Raw genomic sequence first — 24,700 nt, 5'->3', positions numbered from 1 at the left:
CACGTGAAGAAACTGCGCTTGTCTTTTGGTCGTGGACTGGGTGACACAGATGTGGGTGAGACCCGTGGGGAGGTGACAATGGCAGCTTTTATCTTGATGTTGATTTTGCTCTTTTCCTTCCGGGCTTGTTTGGTTGTTTGTGACCCTTTTCTGTGGGTCCCCACTGGAAGATGCTGTAGACTTTTGGCAGGCTTTGGGGCCTTGTTCTGGGCCGATCCCATTTGGATGGACTTTTACCCACGAGGGGACGGGTAACTTTGGGTGCTTCATTTAGAAACTAGACTCTTTGCCTTACCTGTATTGTTTCCTAGTTTTATTAAAGTTCCTTCCCATTAAGTCTCCTATGTTTTGTGTTGATGCGGCGGATGGCAGAACCCATTTAGAATAGGCAGGTTTGCGGGGTTTGGGCTGCCCCTCTCCCTGCCCTATAACATCCCCACAGGTCTCTCACCCAGGAGCCTCTCCCAGGCGTCTCCTTCGATGTCCCCCAAGTCCCAGGCACTCTCTGCTCCAAGTGCCTCCTCCAGGTCTTCTCCCAAGTCTCTCCCCCAAGTCCTTGTTAATGTCCCCAAGTTGCTTTGCTCTGCCCTTCCTAAGGTGGATGGGGAACCCACACCCTCCCCTTTCTAGGGGGATAACACGTTACAATTCTACAATGAAAAACCTCCTGAATAAGTGAATTTGTATTTCTGCCAGTGTATCTTTGGGACAGAATCTCAGAATGGGATTGATGGGTCAAGGAGAATATACAGACGGGATTTTGTTAGATACTGACAAATTTTCCTCTGTAGGCCTTGTAGAGTCCAACAGTAGACAGGAGGGCCTGCTCCAGCCAGCGCTGCCCATGGAGTGTCATCAAGCTTCTTAATTTCTGACAAACTGATAACTGAGAAAAGGGATCTGAGTACATTATTGTGCTTCTCAGGAATCAAACGAACCATTTCTCAAATATTTAAAGGTCATTTTAAGGAGCAGAAAGGAAGTATCCCTGCTCCTCTGGCTTCTCTCACGGTGCTTGAGTCACCAAATTAACATCGGAGGATTAGGAGGAGAAAAGAACTAATTACATTTGTATGGAGAATCTACATGGAGCAATTCTAAAGGAATTGGGGCACAATGAGGAATATATCCTTCACTAAGGGGTGGGATGAGCCTGGGCTATCAGGAGGGAGGAGCAGGACTCACCTGAGGAGGATCAGATGCTCTGTCGTGACATGTTGGCCCTGCCTTGGAGAGAGGATTCTCTGATGAAAGGTTATTTTTGGTAAATGTTCTAATTCTTTTTTTTTTTTAAAGATTTGTTTATCTATGCATACAAGAGCTGGGGTACAGGCCAGAGGTGCGGTGGAATGGCGGGGGGAGAGGATTCACCAGAGACAGAGTGGGGAACAGAACAGGCAGATGACTGAAATACACTGCTGAGGGGAGCAGCGGGCGAGTCAGGAGAGGTCTGCTGCGCCATGTGGGTCACCTCCCTGGCCGGGGCTCGAACTTGTGCTGCAGTGGCTGCGGACAGCTTCATAGTGCTGCGTCATAACCCCTTGTACCACCAGGGAAGCCCAAGTTACCCTTTTGAATCTCAGAGCCCAGCCCAAGGGCTATAGGGCATCTCCAGTTGCCAAGAGGCTTAGCACTCAGCTTCTCTTCACTCATCTCTTTGTTACACTTTCAAAACTTCCTTCATCAATCTTGTCTTATCGCTTTCCCCACTTTTTCCCTCACCATCTTCCTTTTTCTTTCTCAGAAATGAACCTGTGTTTATCATGGATGCACTAACTGGAGCAGCCGGCCTGGCAGGGAGAACCAGGCTGGGCATGCCAGGCCATGCTGCCAGCTCATTTCCTGAGTCTCTGAGGTCCTGCTGCCGGGCTTGGAGCACAAGCCAGCTAGGCCCTCGACAGTGACTGTCCGGACTGCCCTGGCCGCTCTCAGGCAGCAGTCCCCGAGCAGGTGGTAAGGGGGCAGAGAGAGCACCGGCACAGGAAGGGACCAGGGGACATGGCACAGGCAGGAAAACCGGCAGGTGTGGGGAGGCAAGAGCGTGACTGTGGGGAGAGCTCATCAGATCAGACAGGTGGCTTCCCGAGTTCTTTGGGTCAAGATGGTCAAGATGTCTGAAACTACCCTTCTCTCCCCTCCACTGCTGGGGATTGGGGGTGCAGAGGTCTGGGGGATGGGTTCCAAGACAAGCCTTTAGCCTGGAGGTTTACAGTTTCTCTAAAAATACTCCCGGGCCTCCCTGGTGGCGCAGCGGGTGGAACGCAGCCTGCGAATCTTTCTGCAGCCTCTGCGGTGCCTGTTCGGTTCCCGGCCGGCCAGGGAGATGCCCACATGGCACTGCAGACCTCTCCTGTCTTGCCTGTTCTGCTCCCCGCTCTGTCTCTGATGGATTTTCTCACCCCCCCACCCATGCCTCTGGCCTGTACCCCAGTGCTTGTATAAATAAATAAATCTTTAAAAAAAAAAAATAAAAATAGGGCCTCCCCGGTGGCGCAGCGGTTGAGCGCTGGGTTGCGAAGCTGCCCACAGCCTCTGCAGCGCTGGTTCGATCCCCGGCTGCTCCCCGGCCACCAGAGGAGGGTCCCACATGGCGTGCAGACCTCTCCTGCCGCCTGCTGCTCCCCTCAGCAGTGTACTTCGGTCCTTCTGCCTGCTCTGCTCCCCGCTCTGGCTCTGGTGAATTCTCTCACCCTCCCGCGCTTCTGACTGTACCCAGTGCTTGTATAAATAAATAAAATAAATCTAAAAAAAAATTTAAAAAAATAAAAATACCCCCTGGCTACAAATCAGGGTCACATGACCCGCCTGAGCTGGGTTTGAACCCCAGCTCACTGGCCATGGCTCTCGCTGGACCTGGACAGACCTCACGCCTCTAATCTACGGTCTCCAGACAGTTCCGGACTACAGGGAAGTCTGGACCTCAGCCCTGGGTTAACGTGCACACGTGGACTCCTGGCTTTCCAAGAAGGGGGACAGAGGAGTTCGAGCACATGCAGGGGTGAACTTGTGCAGGAAGCCCCATGGAGGACCCTCAGCTCCCCCAATGTGCCTCAGCTATGCCCTGTCATTGGTGCCACTAGCTCTCCCCCACTGCACACTTGCTTTCAGGATGGAAGTGCACATCAGTTATTCACTCCTTTTTTCTTTTTTAAAAAGATTTATTTATTTATGCATACAAGAACTGGGGTACAGACCAGAGGTGTGTGGGGGGAGGTGAGAAGATTCACCAGAGACAGTAGGGAACAGAACAGGTGGATCCACTGAAATACGCTGCTGAGGGGAGCAGCGGGTGAGACAGGAGAGGTCTGTTGTGCCATGTGGTTGCTCCCTGGCCGGGGATAGAACTCATGCTGCAGAGGCTGCACATAGCTTCTTCATAGGTTGCATCTCAACCCCTTGTGCCACCAGGGAGGCCCCTCACTTCTTGAGGGAATTACTTCAACTTCCTCTGTCCCTTTTCTCCCTGGCTTCAGTCCAAGTTCTAATCTTGCTTGACAGATGTGTCTCCCTGCCTCCAGAGAGGCTGGCAGGGTGTGGGAGCTGAGCTGGGCCCCTGGAATCTCACTACCACACAGCCGGGCAATCATTTCACTCATGGGCAGGGGTTAGGAAGCTCACTAGTCTGGGGCCAGAGTAGAAGGAGGAAGCTGTTGGGGTTTTAAGGGTAAGTCAATAAATCACACCCTTGCTTTCCTGCTTAAAGATTTTTTTTTATTTGGGCGTGCCTCATGGCGCAAGGGGTTAAGCACAGCACTATGAAGCTATCTGCAGCCTCTGCAGCAAGAGTTCGATCCCCAGCCAGGGAGCAACCCACATGACACAGCAGACCCTCCTGTCTGGCCTGCTGCTCCCCTAGCAGAGTATTTCAGTAGATCCTGTTCTGCTGCCCGCTCTGTCTCTGGTGAATCCTCTCACCCCCTGCACCTCTGGCCTATACCCCATTCTTGTATGTATGCATAAATAAATAAATCTTTTTTTAAAAAAGCATGAGTTTGGGGGTATTATTTATGTAGGTATTGTTCTTAGGCATTAGCGGAGAGCTCCCTGGGGGAAGGGGAGACTAGAATGAACATTATGGAAAGAAAACAAGGATGAATAATTGGCACCGGAAGAGCATTCCTTGATGACTGGGTGAGACTCAGGATACTTGAACTTTAAAAGAAAGGGTTGCTCTCCCAAGCCCTTCTGTTGCGTGGGGCAACACCACACTGATAAAGACTTGGGAGTCATGGAGCAGGCTGCACAGGGCAGGATGCTGCAAGATCCCGGCCGTTTTTTATGGCTAGAATAACCATAGAGCATCAGCTACGTGTGTTAGGAGGACAAGGAGAAAAGGATGGTGAAACTCAGGAATGTTATCTAGGGCTTGGGGGGACACGAGTCAGCTTGACGACCAAGTGTTGTCATGGAAATTAGACCCAGACATCCCCCCCCCACGGTCCTAGTCTTATCAACAAGGCATTCCACTGATCAGCTTCTGGGGTCCCTTGTCATACATCGGCCCCCCGGGGCGTTCCCGGTCATACCTCATGATGCATGAGCCTGGAGTAAGTTTATGCATCCATCCTCAGCACCCCTGGCTTTCCGGGTCACACCTCTCGATGCACACCCTTCCCAGAGTGATCAAGCTTTCTGCTCTTGATTGACATGAAAGGCACCTTGTACGGTTTGGCTCCTATGCCTGTGACTGGACAGTTCTGACCTTTGCATAGGAATGCAGACCTGCAGGTGACCACAGCGGTGGCTGAACCGGCTGCTTAAGCCCAGCAGACGCACACCCCACTTTCAGTCACGTTCCTAGATGCCTGCACATCCTTTCTCTTCTCCCTGAAAGTCGCCGGGGGTTGAGAGAGCCGGGACTTGGGCCTGAAACGCAGGTCGCAGGAAGTACGCAGCAGCACCGGCGAGCAGTCACCGCCCGCCCCAAATCGGGGTGTGCCCAGCGGCTAGACTTTGCGCCTCCCGGCCCCTCCGGGCCCCGCCCGCTGCCCGGCCCGGCCGCGCGCGGGGACTACAACTCCCGACATGCCCCGCGCCCCGCCCTGCCCCGCCGGGCGCCGGGCGGCCACTGGCCGGGGGGGACAGGCGGCGGGGCCAGTCTGCACGTGCGCACGGCGGGCGGCCGGATGGCTGCGATCCGCTGCATCGCCGCCCTTCGCGGGGCGCCGGGCCTCTGGCGGCGGGCGCCGGGGGCCGCCGGGGGGCTCCAGGGCCCGCGCCCCGGGAGGGGCTACGCTGCGAGCCCCGCACAGGTGAGCGCGCCCGGCCCGTCGAGCAGGTGCCCGGGCAGGTGCGGGGCGGCGGGCGGGGGCGGCCGGCGGGCCGGGGTGGCCCGAACTGGGCAGCTGACCTCGAGGGCACCTCGCTCCCGCCTCGGGCGCGCAGGCCTCCCCCAGACTCGGGCCTGGAAGCTAGAGGTCACTGAGCGGAGAGAGTGAGCAAAACAAGCCCGCAGCGCGCACCCCGATTGTTTGTGGGGCTCTCCCTGCCTTTCGACCTCAAGAGACAGGGCAGTTTCCGTCCGGGTCCCAGTTTTTCCGGTCAGGGTATGACTCCTGCGCGTCCTTTGATTTGCACCGTAGGGGATTTTGGTTTTTGACTAGTTTAGAGAGACATTTGGGGACTGGCGATGGAGTCGCCTCTAGGAGCCGCGCTGAAAGTTGGACAGCCCGGGAAAGAATGTGGATTTTCTGCGGGCTGTGTGCCTTGATCCCATTCACTTGCGGATGCCGGGCTGGTAATGAGCAGCTGCTGCATGCAGAGTAATGGGGGGAAGATGTAGGGAGTCGAGGGGGAGAGAATTAGCATAAGATCGCCAATTTGTGGCAGGCACTTCTTTGGTCATCTAATTCTGTCAGCAACTTGGGCGGTAGGTATGACCCTGGTGGTGTGTTAGCGGGCAGGGACTGCCCCCCCCCCTTTTTAAGATTTATTTTATTTATGCATACAAGAGCAGGGGTGCAGGCCAGAGGTGGTGGGGGTGGGGTGGTGGGGGGTGAGAGGATTCCCCAGAGGCAGAGTGGGGAGCAGAACAGGTGGATCTACTGAAATACACTGCTGAGGGGAGCATCAGGTGATTCAGGAGAGGTCTGCTGCACCATGTGGGTAGCTCCCTGGCCGGGCATGGAATTTGTGCTGCAGTGGCTGTGGACAGCTTCATAGTGCTGAGACTTGACCCCTTGGGCCACCAGGGAGGCCCGGGAACCTCACTTTTCTGTGGGTCATTTGTCTTTTCTTTAAAGAAAGACAAAAATTTGTCTTCCAAATTCATCATTTCACAACTTTGTCTTCTAAATTCACGTTTCTAAATGATAATGGTATTATTTTATATCTGTATAATCCTGTCACGGAAACCCTTTGATGTAATTTTACTTAGACCACTTAGCATTTACTTTGTCCTAGGCACGATTCTAAGAAATTCCAATTATTAAGTCATATAACCTTCATCATAACTTTGTGAAGTATGAGGTATTATTCCTGTTTCACAGCTGGAGGGATGAGGCACAGAGAGGTTAAGTAGCATGAACAAGCACACAGCTGCTTAGTGGCAGAATCTGAAACACAGGGCAGTCTGGGCTGTCTGGTGCCAGAGTCCTAGTTTGCATACAAGAACTGGGGTACAGGCCAGAGGTGTAGGGGGTGAGAGGACTCACCAGAGACAGAGTGGGGAGCAGAACAGGCAGATCCACTGAAATACACTGCTGAGGGGAGCAGCAGGCGAGTCAGGAGAGGTCTGCTGCGCCATGTAGGTGACCTCCCTGGTCAGGGATCAAATTTGTGCTGCAGTGGCTGCAGACAGTTTCATGGGTTGCGTCTTAACCCCTTGTGTCACCAGAGAGGCCTGGAGTCCTAATTGTTAACCACTGTGTTACCTACCTTTACTATCATTTTGCATATAAACAGCTAAGAGTCCAAGAAGTTAAGTGATGTGACCAGTGTCACAGAGCAAGATGTGACCACACCGGAAGTATGGAATGAGAATGTTTTGATAAAAGGACTTTGTAAAAAGTGATCCCATAAATATAGTTCTGCAATTGTGTATAAGTACTGTATTGGGTCTAGTGTCTTTGCAGGTCTTGAGATGTCTGAGTGACTTTTCTGACAGAGAGAGCAAAAGGGAAGAACAGGATGAGGCATAGTGCAGAATTTGAAAGTAGTAGTTTCAGAATTAAACACGCCTGTACAGTTTACTTACTGACTGCTGACTTAAGGCATGTGACTTAGCTTTCTAAGCGCCAGTTTCTCCATCTGTGTGACGAGTATATGAGCCATGCACTGTCCATGCACTCTTTGTGAGAATGTAGGTAGGATACTTTGCATAGTGACCCATGGTTCTCCCAAATGTGGAACTGGTTGGAGTAGATAGTGGAGTGATGAAAGCTGTCATGCTGTTGTTGAAAACATGGAGCAATTCCAGGTCAGAAACAAAAACACAAAGGAACATCATAGGGGTCCCTTCATTTCAAACTAGTCTTAAAAATCACGTATCTTGTCACTGCTATGAGCATGGACTTTAATTAGAGGATCTGGTGTAATACCCTGTACTAGTTAAAAAAATAAATCAAATGAAGAAAAAACAGAATAGAGAAGAAAATAAAAAGAAAATCAAATGAAATTAAAAAGAATGACAAGAAAAAGTTGATCCCTCCCTGCTTTTTTCTGGGTACCTTCACTTTACAAAAACAAAACAAAACAATTAATGGACTTTACTTATTTATTTTAAGATTTATTTATTTATGCATACAGGCCAGAGATGTGGGGGGGGGGCGGTGAGAGGATTCACCAGAGACAGTGGGGAGCAGAACAGGCAGACTGACTGAAATACACTGCTGAGGGGAGCAGTGGGTGAGACAGGAGAGATCTGCTTTGTCATATGGTTTCTCCCTGGCTGGCCGGGGATCGAACTCATGCTGCAGAGGCTGGGGATTGCTTCATAGTGTGAAGCACTATGCACCACCAGGGAGGCCTGGACTTTATTTTTTAGGGCAATTTTAGATTTAAAGAAAAATCGACCAGGGAGTATAGAGAAGACCTATATACACACCCCTCCCTCCACACCCCCCAATTATTAACATTTTGCATTAGTGTGACTTATCATTTGGTGTTCTGTGCTGCTGGTACCTAGTTCTCTGTACCTTCACCTGAAGATTTGAGGTGTGTGATCACTATATAGTTATAGATGAAGGAACCTTAAGGTTACTGCTGAATAGTCCTAAAAACCTTCCTGTTTTGAGTGCAGGGACTGTGGATTCTTTTTTTTTTTTTTTTATAGAGGCATGTTTATTTCTTTATTTGTTTTGTTTGTTTGTTCTGTTTACACATGCACTGGGTACAGTCAGAAGCATGGGAGGGTGAGAGAATTCACCAGAGCCAGAGCGGGGAGCAGAGCAGGCAGAAGGACCGAAGTACACTGCTGAGGGGAGCAGCGGGTGGCAGGAGAGGTCTGCGCGCCATGTGGGACCCTCCTCAGGTGGCCGGGGAGCAGCCGGGGATCGAACCGGCGCCGCAGAGGCCGCGGGCAGCTTCGTAACCCAGCGCTCAACCGCTGTGCCACCGGGGAGGCCCCGACTGTGGATTCTTATGTCTTAAGAGAGCCAATCTTGTGAGGAGCATATAGTCACTAAGACCATGAAGACTGTATTGTTAGATTTTGGAGCCTTCAGCACGAATTAGCTATTTTATTTTTTTAAATATGTAAGTTTTCAAATATCTGAAAACAGAACACTAATATGAACCCCATATTCTCATCTCCTATTCAATAATTATTAACATTTTGCCACATTTGCTTTGCTCTTATCTCCCTACTGTGTCTTTTTTTTTTTTTTTGCAAGTGCAAGATTTTCAAAATGAAACCGTGACCTTGACACCTCAATGCACATCTCTTCAGTGTGTACCTCTAAGAAAACAAGGGCATTTTGAACATAACCACATGTCATTAAACTTTACAACATTAGTAGTTGTTAATATCACTTAAAATCCAATCTTTGTTACTGTTTCCCCGATTGTCCAAAATGATGGACAAGATTTTACATGTAAGTTTTCAGGACACCGTGTGTGTATCCATCCAGTGCAAGAAGCTGCAGACTGTGCTGGGCGGACACTGTCCTCACTTCCAGGGACTTGCTTTCCAGGAGTCACTGACTTCCTTGGGTAGGAGGTGCCCCCCTAAACTTTGCATCATTCAACACCTGCGAGTGTGTAAGCACCTGTGAGTGTCTGAGCACCGGGCCAGGTTTGGGCGGGGGGGGGGGGGGGGGGGGGAGGTAAGTTTAAGGGCAGCTCATATTCCTCTTTGCTTCAGACCTGTGCAGTCAGTCTCTTAGAAGAAATGATGAAATCTGGGCGAGCCATGACTCCTTTCCCCAAGGAAAAAGCACACAGTTTGAAGGGAGTTTATGGCCACCCAAGATCTACCCAGCGCCCCGTGGGTAGGGGTCAGGATCCCCTTCTAGTGAGATTTGTGGAAGAAGAGGGAGGCACCGTGGCCAGTGGGAACAGGAGCAGGGTGAGGACAAAGGAGAAGTGAACTTTGCGGGGTGCTGGCTGCAGGTGAGAGAAGCAGTGTTCTCACATAGTCAGCCCTCCCAACCCCTTCCTCGCCTTCAGGTGCTGCCTGAGAGGCTGCCTGGAGAGCTTGTGTGCACGCAGTTTGAGGCTGAACTCTGAATCTGACACTTGTAAACTGGGTCACCTTTGCCTTGTTATTCTCTCTGAATCTGGTTTCTTATCCACCCAGTCAGATTAGCCATTAAATCCATGTTGAGTGCCATGTACTACCAGATGCCTTTTGCTGGGCGATGTTGACTGGAGGTGATAACCCCCACCCCCACCCCCACCCCAGGGTGCTGGTTAAGGATTACATAAAAATACCTTTGTTATCAGCTAGCCCAGTGCCAGCACAATGCGCGTCTGGGGCTGCAATAGGATCTGCCGCTGGAGCCGAGAGTTAGCGACTGTTTGCTAGGTGTTTCCGCGCAGCGCTCAGTGCGCTGGTGTCAGTGCTGTCTTCTTGGTTTAAGTTGCTTTTCTTCTGTTTTCTCAGTCTTCTCACCTCCCAACTGGCGCTGAAGCTGCTGTTGTCTGAGGCCAGGGGCTCTGTGCACAAGCGGAAGGAGCAGGAAGAGGCCTCCCTGGGCAGCTTCTTCAGTGGAGGGGAGGTGGGATCATTACTACGTAGTATTTCCTTGGCCTTTTTCACTTGTACCAGAAACCCGCTCCTTGCTTCCTGCTGTCCTGGCCCCCACGGCCATGCCTCGCTCCTTTACTGCTGACTCTGTGCCTCCTTCCTGGTGAGCCTCACGCCTGCTCTCGCGCCTAAGTTTCATCTCTCTTCAGAACAGACACCTTCCGGATTTTTGTTTCCAGGACCTTCTGTGCACTGTGGATGTCTGTGCTTGCCTGTCCTCCACATCTGAAAGCACGACCTGTGTGGGCCACTGAAGGAGCTCAGTGTAGGACTGACACCTACCCCTCCCCACCCCCTGCCTGCTGCTACCAGTGCATGAGACCAGCATCCATCCTGGTTCCCAAGCCTGAAAAGAAAAAGCCCGGGGGTCCCTGCGGCCCTGTCTGTCAGTCCCTGCATCTAATGGGTCCCAGGTCCTGGCTCTTTTGCCTTCTCATCCACCATCTCTGTCTCGGACTGCAGTTGGCCTCCACGGGTCTCCAGCCTACCTCTTGAACCCATCCAAGATTTTTCTGCAGCACTGGTCTGCTGCTGCCACTTTCCTGTGACATAGGCTCCTTCGGTGACCTAGGACCCTGTGATGGCCAATCCTCTCCATGTGCTAGAGGTTAGGGACCCCTGATGCAGACTCGCAGAGCCCTTTACTCCCTGTCATGGCTTCATGTGGCACTCAGTGTAGATGGTCCTGTGGTTGCTTATTCAGTTGTCATCTTTTATTTTTATTTTATTATTTTTTAAAGTTATTTATTTATGTACACAAGAACTGGGGTACAGGCCAGAGATGCAGGAGGTGAGAGGATGCACCAGAGACAGAGTGGGGAGCAGAACAAGCAGACTGACTGAAATACACTGCTGAGGGGGAGCAGCGGGTGAGACAGGAGAGGTCTTCTGCACCATGTGGGTTGCTCCCTGGTCGGCCGGGGATCGAACTTGTGCTGCAGAGGTTGTGGATTGCTTCATAGTGCAGTGCTTAACCCCTTGTGCCGCCAGGGAGGTCCTCAGTTGTCATCTTGATTGAACTGTGTAGACAGAAGTCACTTCTGCCAGCTTGTCGAGGTGCTTGTCTGGTGCCAACCGGACTATCAATAGATCCTTGTTAAATCAATGTATGGATTTAATTCTTTCATTGGCTGGCTGAAATTCCCTTCTAAGAAACTACCTCTATTTAATTTTGTTTATTTACTCAGAACTTAAATCCTCAGAATTGATTTGCACTTGGGGAAATGCTGTCATTTGAGTGGACTTGAGTGTTTCCCAGACTGGTTGCTTGTTCTTCACTCTGGCGAAGGAATAAGAGGCTGGAAGGTGGTTTGCCTGCTCTTGGGTTTGTCTGTATCTTGGGTTATTCCTCACAGCCAAAGAGGTTTGTGCAGTAAAAATGGCCTGAACTTAATCAACAAAAGGAGAGTAACACACAGGTTCTGTTGAACAACTTTGACACTTGAAAAACATGTCAGCAGGGCCTCCCCGGTGGCGCAGCGGTTGAGCGCTGGGTTGTGAAGCTGCCCGCAGCCTCTGCAGCGCCGGTTCGATCCCCGGCTGCTCCCCGGCCACCGGAGGAGGGTCCCACATGGCGCGCAGACCTCTCCTGCCGCCCGCTGCTCCCCTCAGCAGTGTACTTCGGTCCTTCTGCCTGCTCTGCTCCCCACTCTGGGTCTGGTGGATTCTCTCACCCTCCCGCGCTTCTGACTGTACCCAGTGCTTGTATAAATAAATAAATAAATCTTTAAAAAAAAAAAAAAAAGAAAACATGTCAGCAGACAGTTCATAAAATAATAAATGGAATGGATTTTTTAAAAAAAGAACAGTGTTCAACATTTAAAATCTAAGTGCTGCTTGAGATGTGATACTTTTTTTTTAATTGACAGGACATTTGATAATTAAAGTCTTTGATACATGTGAAAATCAGTGTTGGTGAAGGTGAACTGCATTACCAGTGGCCATGTAAATTGAGACATGTTGAAAAAAAATTTGTCAGTGGATGTTACATCATTAAAATGTTTGTATGTTTTTGAATTATTACTCCTAGTTTTAAGAATACAGCCGAAGAAAAACCCTATCATGTGAAAAAACTAATAAGTAAAAAGAGTTTCCTGTGTCCTTATGATTGCAAAACTGTGGAAAAACCTACATGAGCAAAATAGAGGAAACATTAGTGACTTGTTCGCTCAGAGTGTTACATAGCCAGAAATGAGTTTCAGAGGTAGAGCTGTATGGAAAGGTAGCTGAGAGATATTAGCTGAAAACAGGTAAGCTGGAAATGAAAGGACAACATAACACCAATTTTGTGTTAGGAGAGAAGAAATTGATATAGTATATACCTTTAAAAAGTTTCTGGAAAATAAGCAAGATGGAGAATAGCATTGGGTAGAAGGAGGTAAGAAACTTTAAAAACATTTTTATATCATTTGTCGGAAATTAAGGTCTTACTTTTAACTTGTGTGTGTTATAATAAAACAAAAATTTATTTATTTATTTATTTTATTTTATTTTTATTTATTTATTTTTATTGTTATATTCCCCATACAATTGCAGCCCCCCCATTCTGACCCCAATCCCTCCCTCCCGCCCCGCCCCCCTAAAAGTGTCTCTGGTTCATAGTTTTTTGTTGATTTTGATTTTCACTTTCTTATAGTTATTCATTTTCCTGGTCCCTTATTTAAGTTTTCTAGATTCCTGCTATGAGTGAGACCATCCGGTATTTTTCTTTTTCTTTTTGGCTTATTTCGCTGAGCATGATCCCTTCCAGCGCCATCCATGTTGCTGCAAATTGCATGTGTTTATCTTTTTTGAATGCTGAGTAATATTCCATGGTATATATGTGCCACATCTTCTTGATCCAGTCATCTATTTTTGGGCATTTGGGCTGTTTCCAAAGCTTAGCTATTGTAAACAGTGCTGCTATAAACATAGGGGTGCAGGTGCTCTTTGGAATTGATGTTTCTGTGTCCTTTGGGTAAATACCTAGGAGTGGAATTGCTGGATCATATGGAAGCTCTATGTTTAGTAGGTCCAGAAATCTCCACACAGCTTTCCACAGTGGTTGGACCAGTTTGCATTCCCACCAACAGTGCAGAAGAGTTCCTTTTTCTCCACACCCTCGCCAACATTTGTTGTTGCTAGTTTTTTTAATATGTGCCATTCTCACTGGTGTGAGATGGTATCTCATGGTAGTTTTGATTTGCATTTCCCTGATGACAAGTGATGTTGAACATTTTTTCATATGCCTGTTGGTCATTTGCATTTCCTCTTCAGAGAAGTTTCTTTTTAGCTCTTCTGCCCATTTTTGGACTGGATTATTTTCTTTGTTGTTGTTGAGTCTCATCAGCTCTTTGCAGATTTTTTTTTTTTTTTTTAAAGGAGAATGGGTGTTTTTTATTTTATTTATTTATTTATTTATTTATTTTTTTATAGAGGCATGTTTTTTTTTATTTATTTATTTGTTTGTTTGTTTTTTGTTTATACATGCACGGGTACAGTCAGAAGCGCGGGAGGGTGAGAGAATTCACCAGAGCCAGAGCGGGGAGCAGAGCAGGCAGAAGGACCGAAGTACACTGCTGAGGGGAGCAGCGGTGATCAGTCCTTTATCATTAGTGTTGGGTGCAAAAATGTTCTCCCAGTTGGTGGGGTTTCTCTTTGTTTTTGTTATGGTCTCTTTTGCTGTGCAGAAGCTCTTTAATTTGATGTAGTCCCAGCTGTTTATCTTTGCCTTCACTATCACTGCTTTGGGTGATGTGTCTGTAAAGATGTCTTTGATGTGCAAATCACGTAGTGTTTCGCCTATATTTCCTTCTATATATTTTATGGTTTCAGGTCTTATGTCTAGTTCTTTAATCCATTTTGAGTTGATTTTTGTGTATGGTGTGAGGTAGTGGTCAAGCTTCATTCTTTTGCATGTAGCGACCCAGTTTTCCCAGCACCATTTATTGAACAAACTTTCTTTGCTCCAATGCATAGTCTTTGCTCCTTTGTCAAAGATTAGTTGACCATAAATCTGTGGGTTTATTTCTGGATTTTCTATTCGATTCCATTGGTCTGTATGTCTGTTCTTGTTCCAATACCATGCAGTTTTGATGATTATGGCTTTGTAGTATAGTTTGAAGTCTGGGAGTGTGATGCCTCCATTCCCTTCTTTTTTTTTCAGGAGAGCTTTGGCTATTCGGGGTTTTTTGTGATTCCATATGAATTTCATCAATAATTGTTCTATTTCTTTGAAGAATGACATTGAAATTTTGATTGGAATAGCATTGAATCTGTATATTGCTTTTGGAAGGATGGCCATTTTAACAATGTTTATTCTTCCAATCCATGAGCAGGGGATGTCTCTCCATTTCTTTGTGTCTTCTTCTATTTCTTTTAACAGTGTTTTATAGTTTTCTTTGTATAGGTCCTTTACCTCTTTTGTTAGATTTATTCCCAAATATTTGATTTTTTTTTTGTTTCAATAATAAAAGGGATGGTTTTTTTGATTTCTTCTTCTTCAGATTTAGTGTTTGTGTATAGGAAGGCTACTGACTTTTGCGTGTTGATTTTGTATCCTGCCACTTTACTGAACTGATTGATGAGTTGAATTAGCTTTTCTGTGGAGTTTTTGGGGTTCTCTATGTATAATATCATATCGTCTGCAAATAGTGATAGTTTGACTTCTTCTTTTCCTATTTGGATTCCTTGGATGTCTTTCTCTTGTCTTATTGCCCTGGCTAGGACTTCCAGTATTATATTGAAAAGCAGTGGTGAGAGTGGACATCCTTGTCTTGTTCCAGATCTTAATGGAATTGCTTTCAGCTTTTCACCATTGAGAATGATACTGGCTGTTGGCTTGTCATAGATGGCCTTTATGATGTTAAGGTATGTTCCTTGTATCCCAAGAATTTCAAGGGCTTTTATCATGAATGGGTGTTGCACTTTGTCGAAAGCTTTCTCAGCATCTATTGATATTATCATATGGTTTTTATATTTCTTTTTGTTGATGTGTTGGATAACGTTGATTGATTTTCGGATGTTAAACCATCCTTGTGTCCCTGGAATGAATCCTACTTGGTCGTGGTGAATTATCTTATGGATACATTGTTGGATTCTGATGGCTAAAATTTTATTGAGGATTTTTGCATCAGTGTTCATTAGGGAGATTGGCCTGTAGTTTTCCTTTTTTGTGTTGTCCTTGTTCGGTTTTGGTATTAGTGTAATGTTGGCTTCATAGAACGTGTTTGGTATTGTCCCTTCCTTCTCAATTTTTTGGAAGAGTTTGTGAAGGATAGGCACTAATTCGTCTCTGAATGTTTGGTAGAATTCATTTGTAAATCCGTCAGGTCCTGGGCTTTTGAATAAAACAAAAATTTAAAAAGCGGTTATGAAGGCTCTTGAAACAGATAAAAATGCTTTTAGGTCAGGCAGAAAGAACAGATTGCGTAGTCGTAGCTAGATGGCAAACAAAAGGGTAGAAAAGTAAAGATGAAAGGAAGTATTGATGGGTCATGTTAAAGTGCAGGGATTATGGTTTTTAAATTTCCCCGTTCACCAATTAAAAATTCACTTAACGTTAATTATGCAAAAATAATTTAAACCTGATAGTGTATACTTACAAATAACATGAAAAAAAGACTAAGTCTTTGTGATCAATGGAATTGCAGGAGATCCTCTGACCCTGTTTTTGTTCTTTCTGATGTTGTTTTTTTAAGGACCCTGGGCAACCTGAATAATGATGTCAAGCCCTTCTTTGTAGTGTCTATTCCTCCCTCCTCTTGGCTCCTTGACTCAGTGAAGGTTTTCTTCCCCCTCTGTGCAGAGCTCACCCACCTTTGGGTTCTTACTGGACATTGATGGAGTGTTGGTGCGGGGCCACAAAGTGATCCCTTCGGCTCTGGAAGCCTTCCGCAGGCTGGTGAACTCCCAGGGCCAGCTGCAGGTGCCTGTGGTCTTTGTCACGAATGCTGGCAACATCTTACAAGATGGCAAAGCCCAGGAGCTCACAGCCCTGCTGGGGGTCAAGGTAAGGAGACAGCCAAAGGCATGGAAGCCCCAGGACCTGGTTCCCATGGAATCTCCACTCTAGCGCTCACTAAGCCTCCTTTGAACACTGCTGGAAAATAAGTTCAGGTTCGAGCCCAGCCTCATGAGTAGCAGCTCACCAGCAGGGTCATTTATATACATGTGTATGTTGAACACGGAAGTTCTGCCCACATGTTTGTCAACTGCACACTCCTGTCTTTCCAGCTGTTTCTTCTGGGCATCAGGATTGTGTCTTTTGGATTGTTACTCCCTGGAGAGCAGGGTCTCATTTGCTTAAACTTCATATACTAGTTGGACTCTAAAATAATATCCCTCTTTATCTGTCAATATGACGTGCCCATCTGGAGGAACCTGTACCCCAAAAGCACCCACGTGCAATTTCATGCTGTGCCCCCAGACTGACACATTCTTCTTTGTTAAGGGCGGCTTTAGTTTTAGGAAACAGTTCTTTGGAACCAAGACAGTAAATTAAATGGCTGTTTGAGTGGGTGACCCTGCTTGAGGTGAATGCAGAGAGTAGAGGAATAAATCTGCTTCCCTCCGTGGCTTCTGGAGAGGATTCCAAATTATTTTGTTGGAATTAATACAAATGCTAAGTCAACAGTTAAGTCTTTAAGTAGAACTGAAAACAAAGTCAGAGGCAGAGTTCCATGGCCGTGACAAAGAACATGCATGCAAACCCTGAGGTTCCAAAGGGGGCTTGAAATCCAGGGGGTGAACTGAGCACAGCAGGCCGGGTGTGCATTCAGAACCCACACCCACAGTGCTTCCTGCTTGCTTGCTTTGTTGTACTCAGAGCCAAAGGAGATGGGTTTCCTCACACCTGTTCAGGTAGTTCTAGCAGTGTTGGGTGTCAGAAAGGACTCCCCCCGCCCTGCTTTTTCTGGGAGGTTTCTTTTTCTTCCTGGGTGAAAGAAACTGGCACCTAGTTCACATTATTCTCCCTCAACTCTTGCATCTCCCTTTGCCCTCCTGTCTCTGGCTGTCCCCGCAGGTGGATCCAGACCAAGTCATTCTCTCTCACAGCCCCTTGAAGCTCTTCTCCAAGTACCACGGGAAGCGAATGCTAGTGTCTGGGCAGGGGCCTGTGGTGGAAAATGCCCGGTTGTATCCTTTTGATGCTTCTTGCTCTGACTGAGGAGGGGCCAGGCCTAAACTTGGCAACCATGGGTGTCGAGGGGAAGGGACATCCCTGGGTCAGGAGTTCCTGTGGCTTAGTGGCTTGGCTGTGCCACAGGAGATGATTGAGGTTCCCCATGTAGGGGATGAAGCTGAGGAGGCAGCAAAGATAGGGATGGTGCAGGGCCCCTGGAGCAGGAGGTTGGGTTAGGCTAAGGTGGGGCTGGAGAGCAACGCGGGTGCGGCACACCTTACCAACAAGTGAACTTGTATGAGGGCAGTGCGGAATCAGTGCAGTTTGGGGAGTTTATTATTTGAGAATAATCTGAAACTGTGTCCCCTTACAATTGCAAGTGGGAATTGAGGATAGGCAAGTGGAGGCAGGTTTTCGAGAGAGCAGGCTGGAGCTGGCCTCCCTCCCCATGGCCTCCCTTCCTGGCGGAATCCAGTTCATCTTTCAGATTCAGTTCAGTTCTAACTTCTCAAGATCTTTGCCCAGCTCAGCAGGAGTCTCCTCGTGTGAACTCCTCGGCCCTCTGTGGCACCCGGTTCAGAGCGCAGGTGTGGATGGGCTCTGGCAGGTACTCCGCCTGAGGACAGAGCTTCTTGTATGCCCGGGTACCCCTCTTAACGCCTAAGTGGGGCCCGGCAGCAGGAGTCGCCCGATAACTGTGGATGCACCCCCTTCTTCCTGTGCAGTCCCGGCCTGCTGCCAGCACCTTCAGGATCAGCACTGGCCTGGCTGGTGCTGTGCGGCTCTCACTGGTTTCAAGGCTTGGTTGGTCCTCAGTCGTGACTTGATGCATAAGAGTGACACCGTTGCCCAGAACTGTCCAGCTTTGCTTCCCTGACCTCACTCTAGACTGGGCTTTGAGAATGTGATCACCGTGGACAAGCTGCGGATGGCCTTTCCTGTGCTTGACATGGTGGATCTGGAGCGGCGGCCGAAGAGCACGGTAATCAGGAGCACACCCCAGGGTCTCCGTGTCCAGTGCTGGCCGCCTGCTTCCTGTGCTGCCCGCCCCCCTCACCTTGCCACCCTTCTGCTCACGGCTGCATCTTGTCCATGAATCCCATAGCTGCCTCCTTGGAGAAGCGTATCTGGCCAGGGGTTTTGTTCCACAGATCTGCACGGATGAGGCAGCCGGCTCCTAAGGCCTTTCTTTCCTGCAGTTTGAAATTAACTGAGAACCCCTCTTCCTACCCCAGCATGTCCTCCAATTTGTAGTTATAATTTTACCGGCCAGCTTTCCCAGTGTTGCTTGGGAGAACCATTAACCTTTGCTAAATTTGCCTCTGCTACCACTTGGCCCTGAAGGGCACCAGAGAGTGGGCCTGCTTGCCATGTGCTTGGCGACTCTGTGACTGCGCAGCCTCTTAGATTCGGCTCCTATTTGACACGCCGATTTGATCTCTCCTCTCTTCTGCGCCGCAGCCACAGAGCCTCCGTGGGCCCTCTTGAGCGTGGCCGCCCGTCTCCGTGGGGCCCTCTTCTTCCTCACGGGACCTTTGTATATGTCACAAAGCCTGTATTATAAGTCAGACCATTGTCAGATTTGACTGAAAGCAGCTAAAAGCAGACGACCCTGAGCTCCCCGACGAGCCCCAGCGCTTGCCCCTGTGCCGAGCTCCTGCTGCCGCGCCCTGTGTGGAGACGGTGCCAGAGCTGGAGCTGACCTCAGGACAGCTTGGAGACTGGCTCCACGTGGGGCGCGCCCTCCCCGGGGTTCCGTGGCCGGTTAGTGGCAGAGCCCACACTGCAGTAGCCTGGGGAGGGGTGGGCCCCAAAATGCTGGTGCAGTGACAGCTTCTGCTTCCTAATCTGACATCAAAAGCTGTGGTCCCTCAGGCCCTGATGGCCGCCTTTTCCTCCCTAGGCTCACCGCGTCCTCAGCTGCGTGATTCTAGACGCTTGCCCCGCCTAGCCTCGTTGGGCCTGCCGGCCAGCCCCTCCCAGCTGACCTTCCTCCGTGGTCTCCTTCAGCCTGTTCCGTGACTAACCCGATCCCTCTCGCTGACCCTCCCTCCCCCGTTCTGTCTGGCTTTTCCTTGGCTTTGGCGGGGCTGCGGGGTCGTCGAGACCTCCCCGGCTTGTCTTCCCTTCCACCCACTCTGGAAACCGGCGTGTGATTCCCTGCCAGTGGGAAGGGACTGTGGCATTCATGGGTCTGTTCTTGTCTCCCGCAGCCCCTTCCCAGGACAGACTTCCCTGCCATTGAAGGTAACCGAGGCCTCTTTGGGGTGTGTCTGCCTTGTCCTCTCTGCTCTCAGGTCCTGGAGGCTGTTTGAGGGTGATTGTTTCCTTGTGGACGGATGACATGGCGGGAGTGTTGGACAGAGGTCATCTGGGCTCTGGTCTTGGCTCTGCCATTCGTGCCTCAAATATTCATTGTCAGGCTTTCCTTCCCCATATCACACGCCTTATTATTTTAATGAAGTAGAAATTGCCATGAAAGTTAGAGCTACAAGTGCAGACCAATGTGCATTTAGATAAAGGTGTTTTATTGGTTTTATTGGTGAATAAATTTTATTTATTCAGAAATTAGGAACAGCGTTGTCACTAGTGAAGTGAGTTTCCAAAATATGAAACAGCTCTTAGTCAAGTTTTGAAACTACAAAGTACTCATATCACTTGACTTATGTGATAGTTGCATTTAAAAAAAAATCAGTGTTCATTAAGACTATACCAAAACTATTTTGTGTTTACGCATAGAAAGGAATTAGAGTCTAGGCTCAAGTAATTATAAACAGGTTTTCTCCCTTTGTGAGAATCAGCTGGGGCACTTGAATGTTAATAGGATCTGGGGTGGGTTTTGATTGGGAGCCTCTGCCCTGAGCATGTGGCATCCTGCCGCCCTCCCAGACTTCGCCCTCTGTCAGTCACTGTGACCATGAAAATACGTCCTCTGGTTTCTAGAAGATCTCCTTGAGTCCACTAGTCCTATAACCTGAGACCTGCAGCTTCCACCTGCTGAGTGCTGTGTGTTCAGCAGAGCTAAGTGCTTTATTAGGTCTGTTTAATCTTCATAACAATAGTAGGTGTTGTTCTTACGGAGTTAAGGAAGCAGAGGCCTGGAGAAGGTAAACAACCTGTCCACATTCATGGAGGCCAGTGGGCAGAGTTGTTGAAATTCAGGTTCTGTCACTCTAGGTCGCCCTCCCCAAGCCCTGTGGTTGACTAGCCCCGGGGTTCACAGAGAATTGGCTGAGGAATTGATCCTTTTGCCCAGAACCTGCAGGGCGAGAGGTGGGGACCACATCAGCCTGCAGAAGGAAGCAGGTCGCTGAGCTTCTCTGAAGTCCCTGTGGACACAAGTGAAATGGGAGCCTTGAGGAAGCTCCTTCCTGGGCCCTGGTGTGGTCAGCTTGGAGGGGGGTGTTGAGTGGCTCCTTCAGGGCTGGCCCAGGCAGCTGCACCCTGGCGGGGTGATGGCACAGCCTAGCCTCCTGCCGGCCACAAAAGGCAGGGCCAGTGACCTGCAGCCCTCACCCATGTCTTTGCTCTTTAAAGGAGTGCTCCTCCTGGGGGAGCCAGTCCGCTGGGAAACAAGCCTGCAGCTGATCATGGATGTGCTTCTCAGCAACGGGAATCCTGGGACTGGACTGGCGACGGCTCCTTATCCCCACCTCCCTGTCTTGGCCAGCAACATGGATCTCCTTTGGATGGCTGAAGCCAAGATGCCCAGGTGAGGACAGTGTCCGGCCTACTTCCAGCTGCTGCCCGGGCAGTGCTACTGCAGTTTCCCACTGTCATTCTGCTCCCCCGGGAGGTCAGAGCCCTTCTTGGGTAGACCTGTGGTTGCCATGGTAACGTGGCCTTCTGGGAGGGGTTTCAAGAATTACTTCATATACTGATGATTAAACCAAAACTACAGTTTACTGCATACAGAAGATACAGTGAGTGGATCTTAACAGAACATGCTCTTTTTGACTAGCAGAACCCAAATGATGCACAGCTTCTGGGGTGTGTCCAAGCAAATTATTCAACTCTTCCTTTCTACAATTCACCCCATAGCACTGGTTCCTTCACTTGTTTCCTTTTTCCTTTAAGACATGGGGCCAGGGGAGAGCAAGAATTGTTCAGAGCAAAGAGAGCCAGTGGGTATGTGATCTTCTCAAAGGCATGTGGGTACTGGCAGGCCCATATTCCCTGCTCAGCTGTGCGAATGTCACCTGTCCTGTCCTGAGGCCAAGCACTGTAGAGCAGTCCTTCTTCTGGCCCAAGAGGTGCCTTCCTGGGAGAGCAGCTGTGGGCTGCCATGCACTGCTTGGCTGTATCTGCAAGGTCACAGTTTACCCCTGCACTGGCTGTCTGGAGCCTTGCGCCTGGGCTGTCACCAAGGGGCGGCAGGGCCACCCCTGCTGCTGGTCCTGCCACCTACTAGCCTCAGAGAGGTGGACGTCCTGGGGTTTGCCCTCGTTACTTTTGAAGTGTATTTCTGCGGCATGGGGTTCGGCACTTCCTCTTAAGAATTTCTTCCAAGAGTTGGGGTATGCTGACAATCGGTGAGGGGGTGTTGCTTATGTAGGCTGTGAACTGAGGAGCAAGGGGGCAAGTTTTAATTTATAAACCATTCTTGAGGTTAATTTTTCACTCAATAATTTAACATTCAAAAAATAGAATTTATTATGTAAGGCACACTGAAGTGTAAATTTTAATATATTGTTCCGCATCAGGATTTGGTATAGCAGTAAGGGATGAAAACCAAAACAACAGTGTCTGGAGCAAACAGCACGTTTCTCACATAACAGAAGTGGGGTAGGCAGCCAGGGCTTGTACGGGAGCCCCGCTGGTCTGGGCCCAGGCCCCTCCTGATTTCCTGCCCTGCAGTACTTCACCGCATAATCCAGAATGGCTGCCTGGGCGCCAGTCATCATAGCAGCGCCCCAGGCAGAGGGAGGAGTCGGGGAGTTAGGGAAGAGCTCCGCCAGCTTTAAGGATGCTTTGGAGAAATCAGCAGCACTTCTGACTTCTTCGGCTGGTAGTGACCTAGTCCCAGGGTTGCACACCAGCAGCAGCAACGGCGGGGGCATGTCATTTTCCTCACCTCAGAGCAATTCGTGTAGCTGCGAATCGGCCCCGAGAAAGCAGGGGAGAGTGGTCAGCAGGCCTCGCCGCAAGTGAAAGCGGAACTTCACCCTCTGTTCCTGGTGCCTGAGTGCCCGGGTTGTGACCATGCCTCCGCCACCGAGCGGGTCACGAATCGTTTTATCGTCGTGGTTTCCTCACTTGGAAGACGTGGATAACCATAGCGCTCTCACAGGGTTTCTCAAGTTAAATCTGATCTTTTGTCTCTATCTGATCAGTTAAATCTGATCAGTTAAATCTGATCTGTTTACCGGGCCGGAGCAGTGCCCAGTAAATGTTTTTAGATAAGCGCGGGTCTTAAACTTTGTAGGTCATGTATGTAATCACTTCTCAGGAGAAGTGATTCCACTTGGACCTGCTGCGTGGGCCCCTGGATGGAACCCCTGGTGTGCAGGATGGAGCTTAGACAGAGCCGGGGCGGGGGCTGAGCTGCTGCCTCTCCTCCGGCAGGTTTGGCCACGGCACCTTTCTGCTGTGCCTGGAAGCCATTTACCGGAAAGTGACGGGCAAAGAGCTGCGATATGAGGGCCTGATGGGCAAACCCAGCGTCCTCACATACCAGTACGCGGAGGATCTGATCCGGCAGCAGGCAGAGAGGCGGGGCTGGGCTGCCCCCATCCAGAAGCTCTATGCGGTCGGGTGAGCTGTGCCCCATCTCCTCCACCCTTCCATGACTCTCCTTGCTCCTCCTACTCACCCCTACCTGTCTCCCTGTATCTGGTGCACACCTCCAGCCCCACCCTCGTCGTTGCTCTCTCCTTCCAACACTGACCTGGGTTTTCTCCTCTTTCCTTTTCCGGTGTGGCTGTCCCTGCAGTGATAACCCCATGTCTGATGTCTACGGTGCCAACCTGTTCCACCAGCACCTGCAGATGGCGAAGCGTGAGGGGCCTGGGGACCTGCAGAAGCAGCGGCCCTCCGCCACGCAGAGCTGTACCTCCATCTTGGTGTGCACTGGTGTGTACAGTCCCCAGGTCCCGGGGGCCACACAGCCTGCCCTGGGCGGGGAGGAGGCTCCATTCCACGGGCACCGGGACTTTGGCTTCAACCCAGGGCTCATGCAGGCGTCCCATGTTGTGCGCGACGTGGACGAGGCTGTGCAGCTCGTTCTCCACAAGGAAGGCTGGACTTTGTAGCAGGGGCCATGCGTGGGGGCAGGACAGCCTGGAGCTCCAGGGAGTCCTGCTTGTGGCCTTCTGCTTGGGTCGCTGGCAGGCGGCCACTCAGGGCCTGCTTCCTGCCGCAGCCCGGCTGGGAGGGGGGGCACTCACTGGCTTTCTCCCCTGCGGGGCAGCAGCCACAGAATCTTACCCTGGGAACACTGGGGGTAGAACTCTCGGGATATTGTGGGCACAGTTCCGTCTGCCACCCTTGGCAGTCTGACCTCAGGCCAGTCTCTTTACCTCTGTGCCTCAGTTTCCTCTTCGTTTGATTAGGGCCTGCTGAAAAAAAGGGAGGCGGTGTGGAGTTATGTGGTAATTTCTGCAAGGCCTTAGCCTACGTGGAAGGAACCGCTGCATGCCAGCCAACCGAGTAACTAACACTCAGAGACTACTTTTTATGGCATTTTAGCTAATTGCCCAGGGACTTTTGGGCTTATTTTTTTTTAATTAAAATGATCATAATAAATATTCATCATGCTGCCTCTTGTGAAGCTCTATCTGGAATGTACTGAAAAGTCCTGTGGGGGAAGGATAGTGGGTGAGTGAGGCAGAGATGGGTGGCATTTCACTCCCATGAGGTGCTGATGTCTCCCTTCCCGCGTCTGTTCTCCCTCCCACCCCCGGCCCACCCCCAGTCTGGACCGCACAGCCCGAGTCTGTCTAGGAATGAGTTCTGCCCAGGCAGTGGGCATATTCTTAGCAGCTCCCCTGATGTATGTAGAAAAGAAGGGTTTTGTTTATGGTTTGTCTAAAAGGAGGAGCTTTTCCTACAGTGCTTCTAGAAAGTGTTATATTCCTCCCTCAGGGATAATCCAGCCCATTTCTGCACCGCCTGTGTCACCCATGATCTCGGCATTTGCCACCTCCTCCTGCTCCGTCCTTGTCCTCATCTTACTCCAGCGGTCGGTCGAGTGCTTGTGACAGCTGACTACTCCTCCCCGTTTCTTGAAGCACGCTTTTTAAAATGATGATATAACTGACAGAACATCGTGTTAGTGTCAAGTGCACGACATAATGATTCCAGTGTCTGTAAAACACTTTACTTGGCTACCTCCGACCTCCTTGATGCCTCTGCTTGGATACCTGGTGGCTGTTTCATGGGGAGGGAGCAGAGGCCGATGGGGAGAGTGAAGT

The 24,700-nt window shown here is 49.6% G+C and overlaps 1 protein-coding gene and 1 long non-coding RNA gene across 3 annotated transcripts; one reads left to right on the top strand and one right to left on the bottom strand.

Moving 5' to 3' along the window:
* Positions 1–856: 856 nt before the first annotated feature.
* LOC129146037 (uncharacterized) lies at positions 857–4,749 on the bottom strand. Its single transcript, XR_008552350.1, has 3 exons — positions 4,527–4,749; positions 1,186–1,227; positions 857–886 (listed from the first exon to the last, which is right to left on the bottom strand). It is a non-coding gene; the product is annotated as an uncharacterized LOC129146037 (long non-coding RNA).
* Positions 4,750–5,100: 351 nt separating this feature from the next.
* Positions 5,101–24,076, top strand: HDHD5 (haloacid dehalogenase like hydrolase domain containing 5). Of its 2 annotated transcripts, XM_037514616.2 has the most exons (9): positions 5,101–5,252; positions 15,972–16,175; positions 17,190–17,302; positions 18,177–18,270; positions 19,502–19,535; positions 20,826–21,000; positions 22,854–23,042; positions 23,221–23,360; positions 23,840–24,076. In XM_037514616.2, the coding sequence occupies exons 1-9, from the start codon at positions 5,127–5,129 to the stop codon at positions 23,938–23,940; spliced, it is 1,176 nt and encodes a 391-aa protein (XP_037370513.1). In that variant the 5' UTR covers positions 5,101–5,126; the 3' UTR covers positions 23,941–24,076. The 2 variants fall into 2 exon arrangements, with proteins under 2 accessions (XP_037370513.1, XP_037370511.1); XM_037514614.2 differs by having other exon boundaries at positions 23,221–23,882.
* Positions 24,077–24,700: the final 624 nt, after the last annotated feature.

Source organism: Talpa occidentalis, unplaced genomic scaffold (assembly GCF_014898055.3).
Source record: "Talpa occidentalis isolate TD23 unplaced genomic scaffold, MPIMG_talOcc4v2.1 talOcc4.16, whole genome shotgun sequence".
NCBI classification, from domain to species: Eukaryota; Metazoa; Chordata; class Mammalia; order Eulipotyphla; family Talpidae; genus Talpa; species Talpa occidentalis.
The sequence above is the reverse complement of the archived record's forward strand: the minus strand, read 5'-3'. Positions and strand labels throughout refer to the sequence as shown.

Excerpts from the sequence above, each read along its gene's own strand:
- HDHD5 (XM_037514614.2), top strand. The coding sequence starts at position 5,127 with ATGGCTGCGATCCGCTGCATCGCCGCCCTTCGCGGGGCGCCGGGCCTC. Across the intron at positions 5,253-15,971 it reads ACGCTGCGAGCCCCGCACAG|AGCTCACCCACCTTTGGGTT; the intron begins GTGAGCGCGCCC and ends CCCTCTGTGCAG. Across the intron at positions 18,271-19,501 it reads AGCGGCGGCCGAAGAGCACG|CCCCTTCCCAGGACAGACTT; the intron begins GTAATCAGGAGC and ends TGTCTCCCGCAG.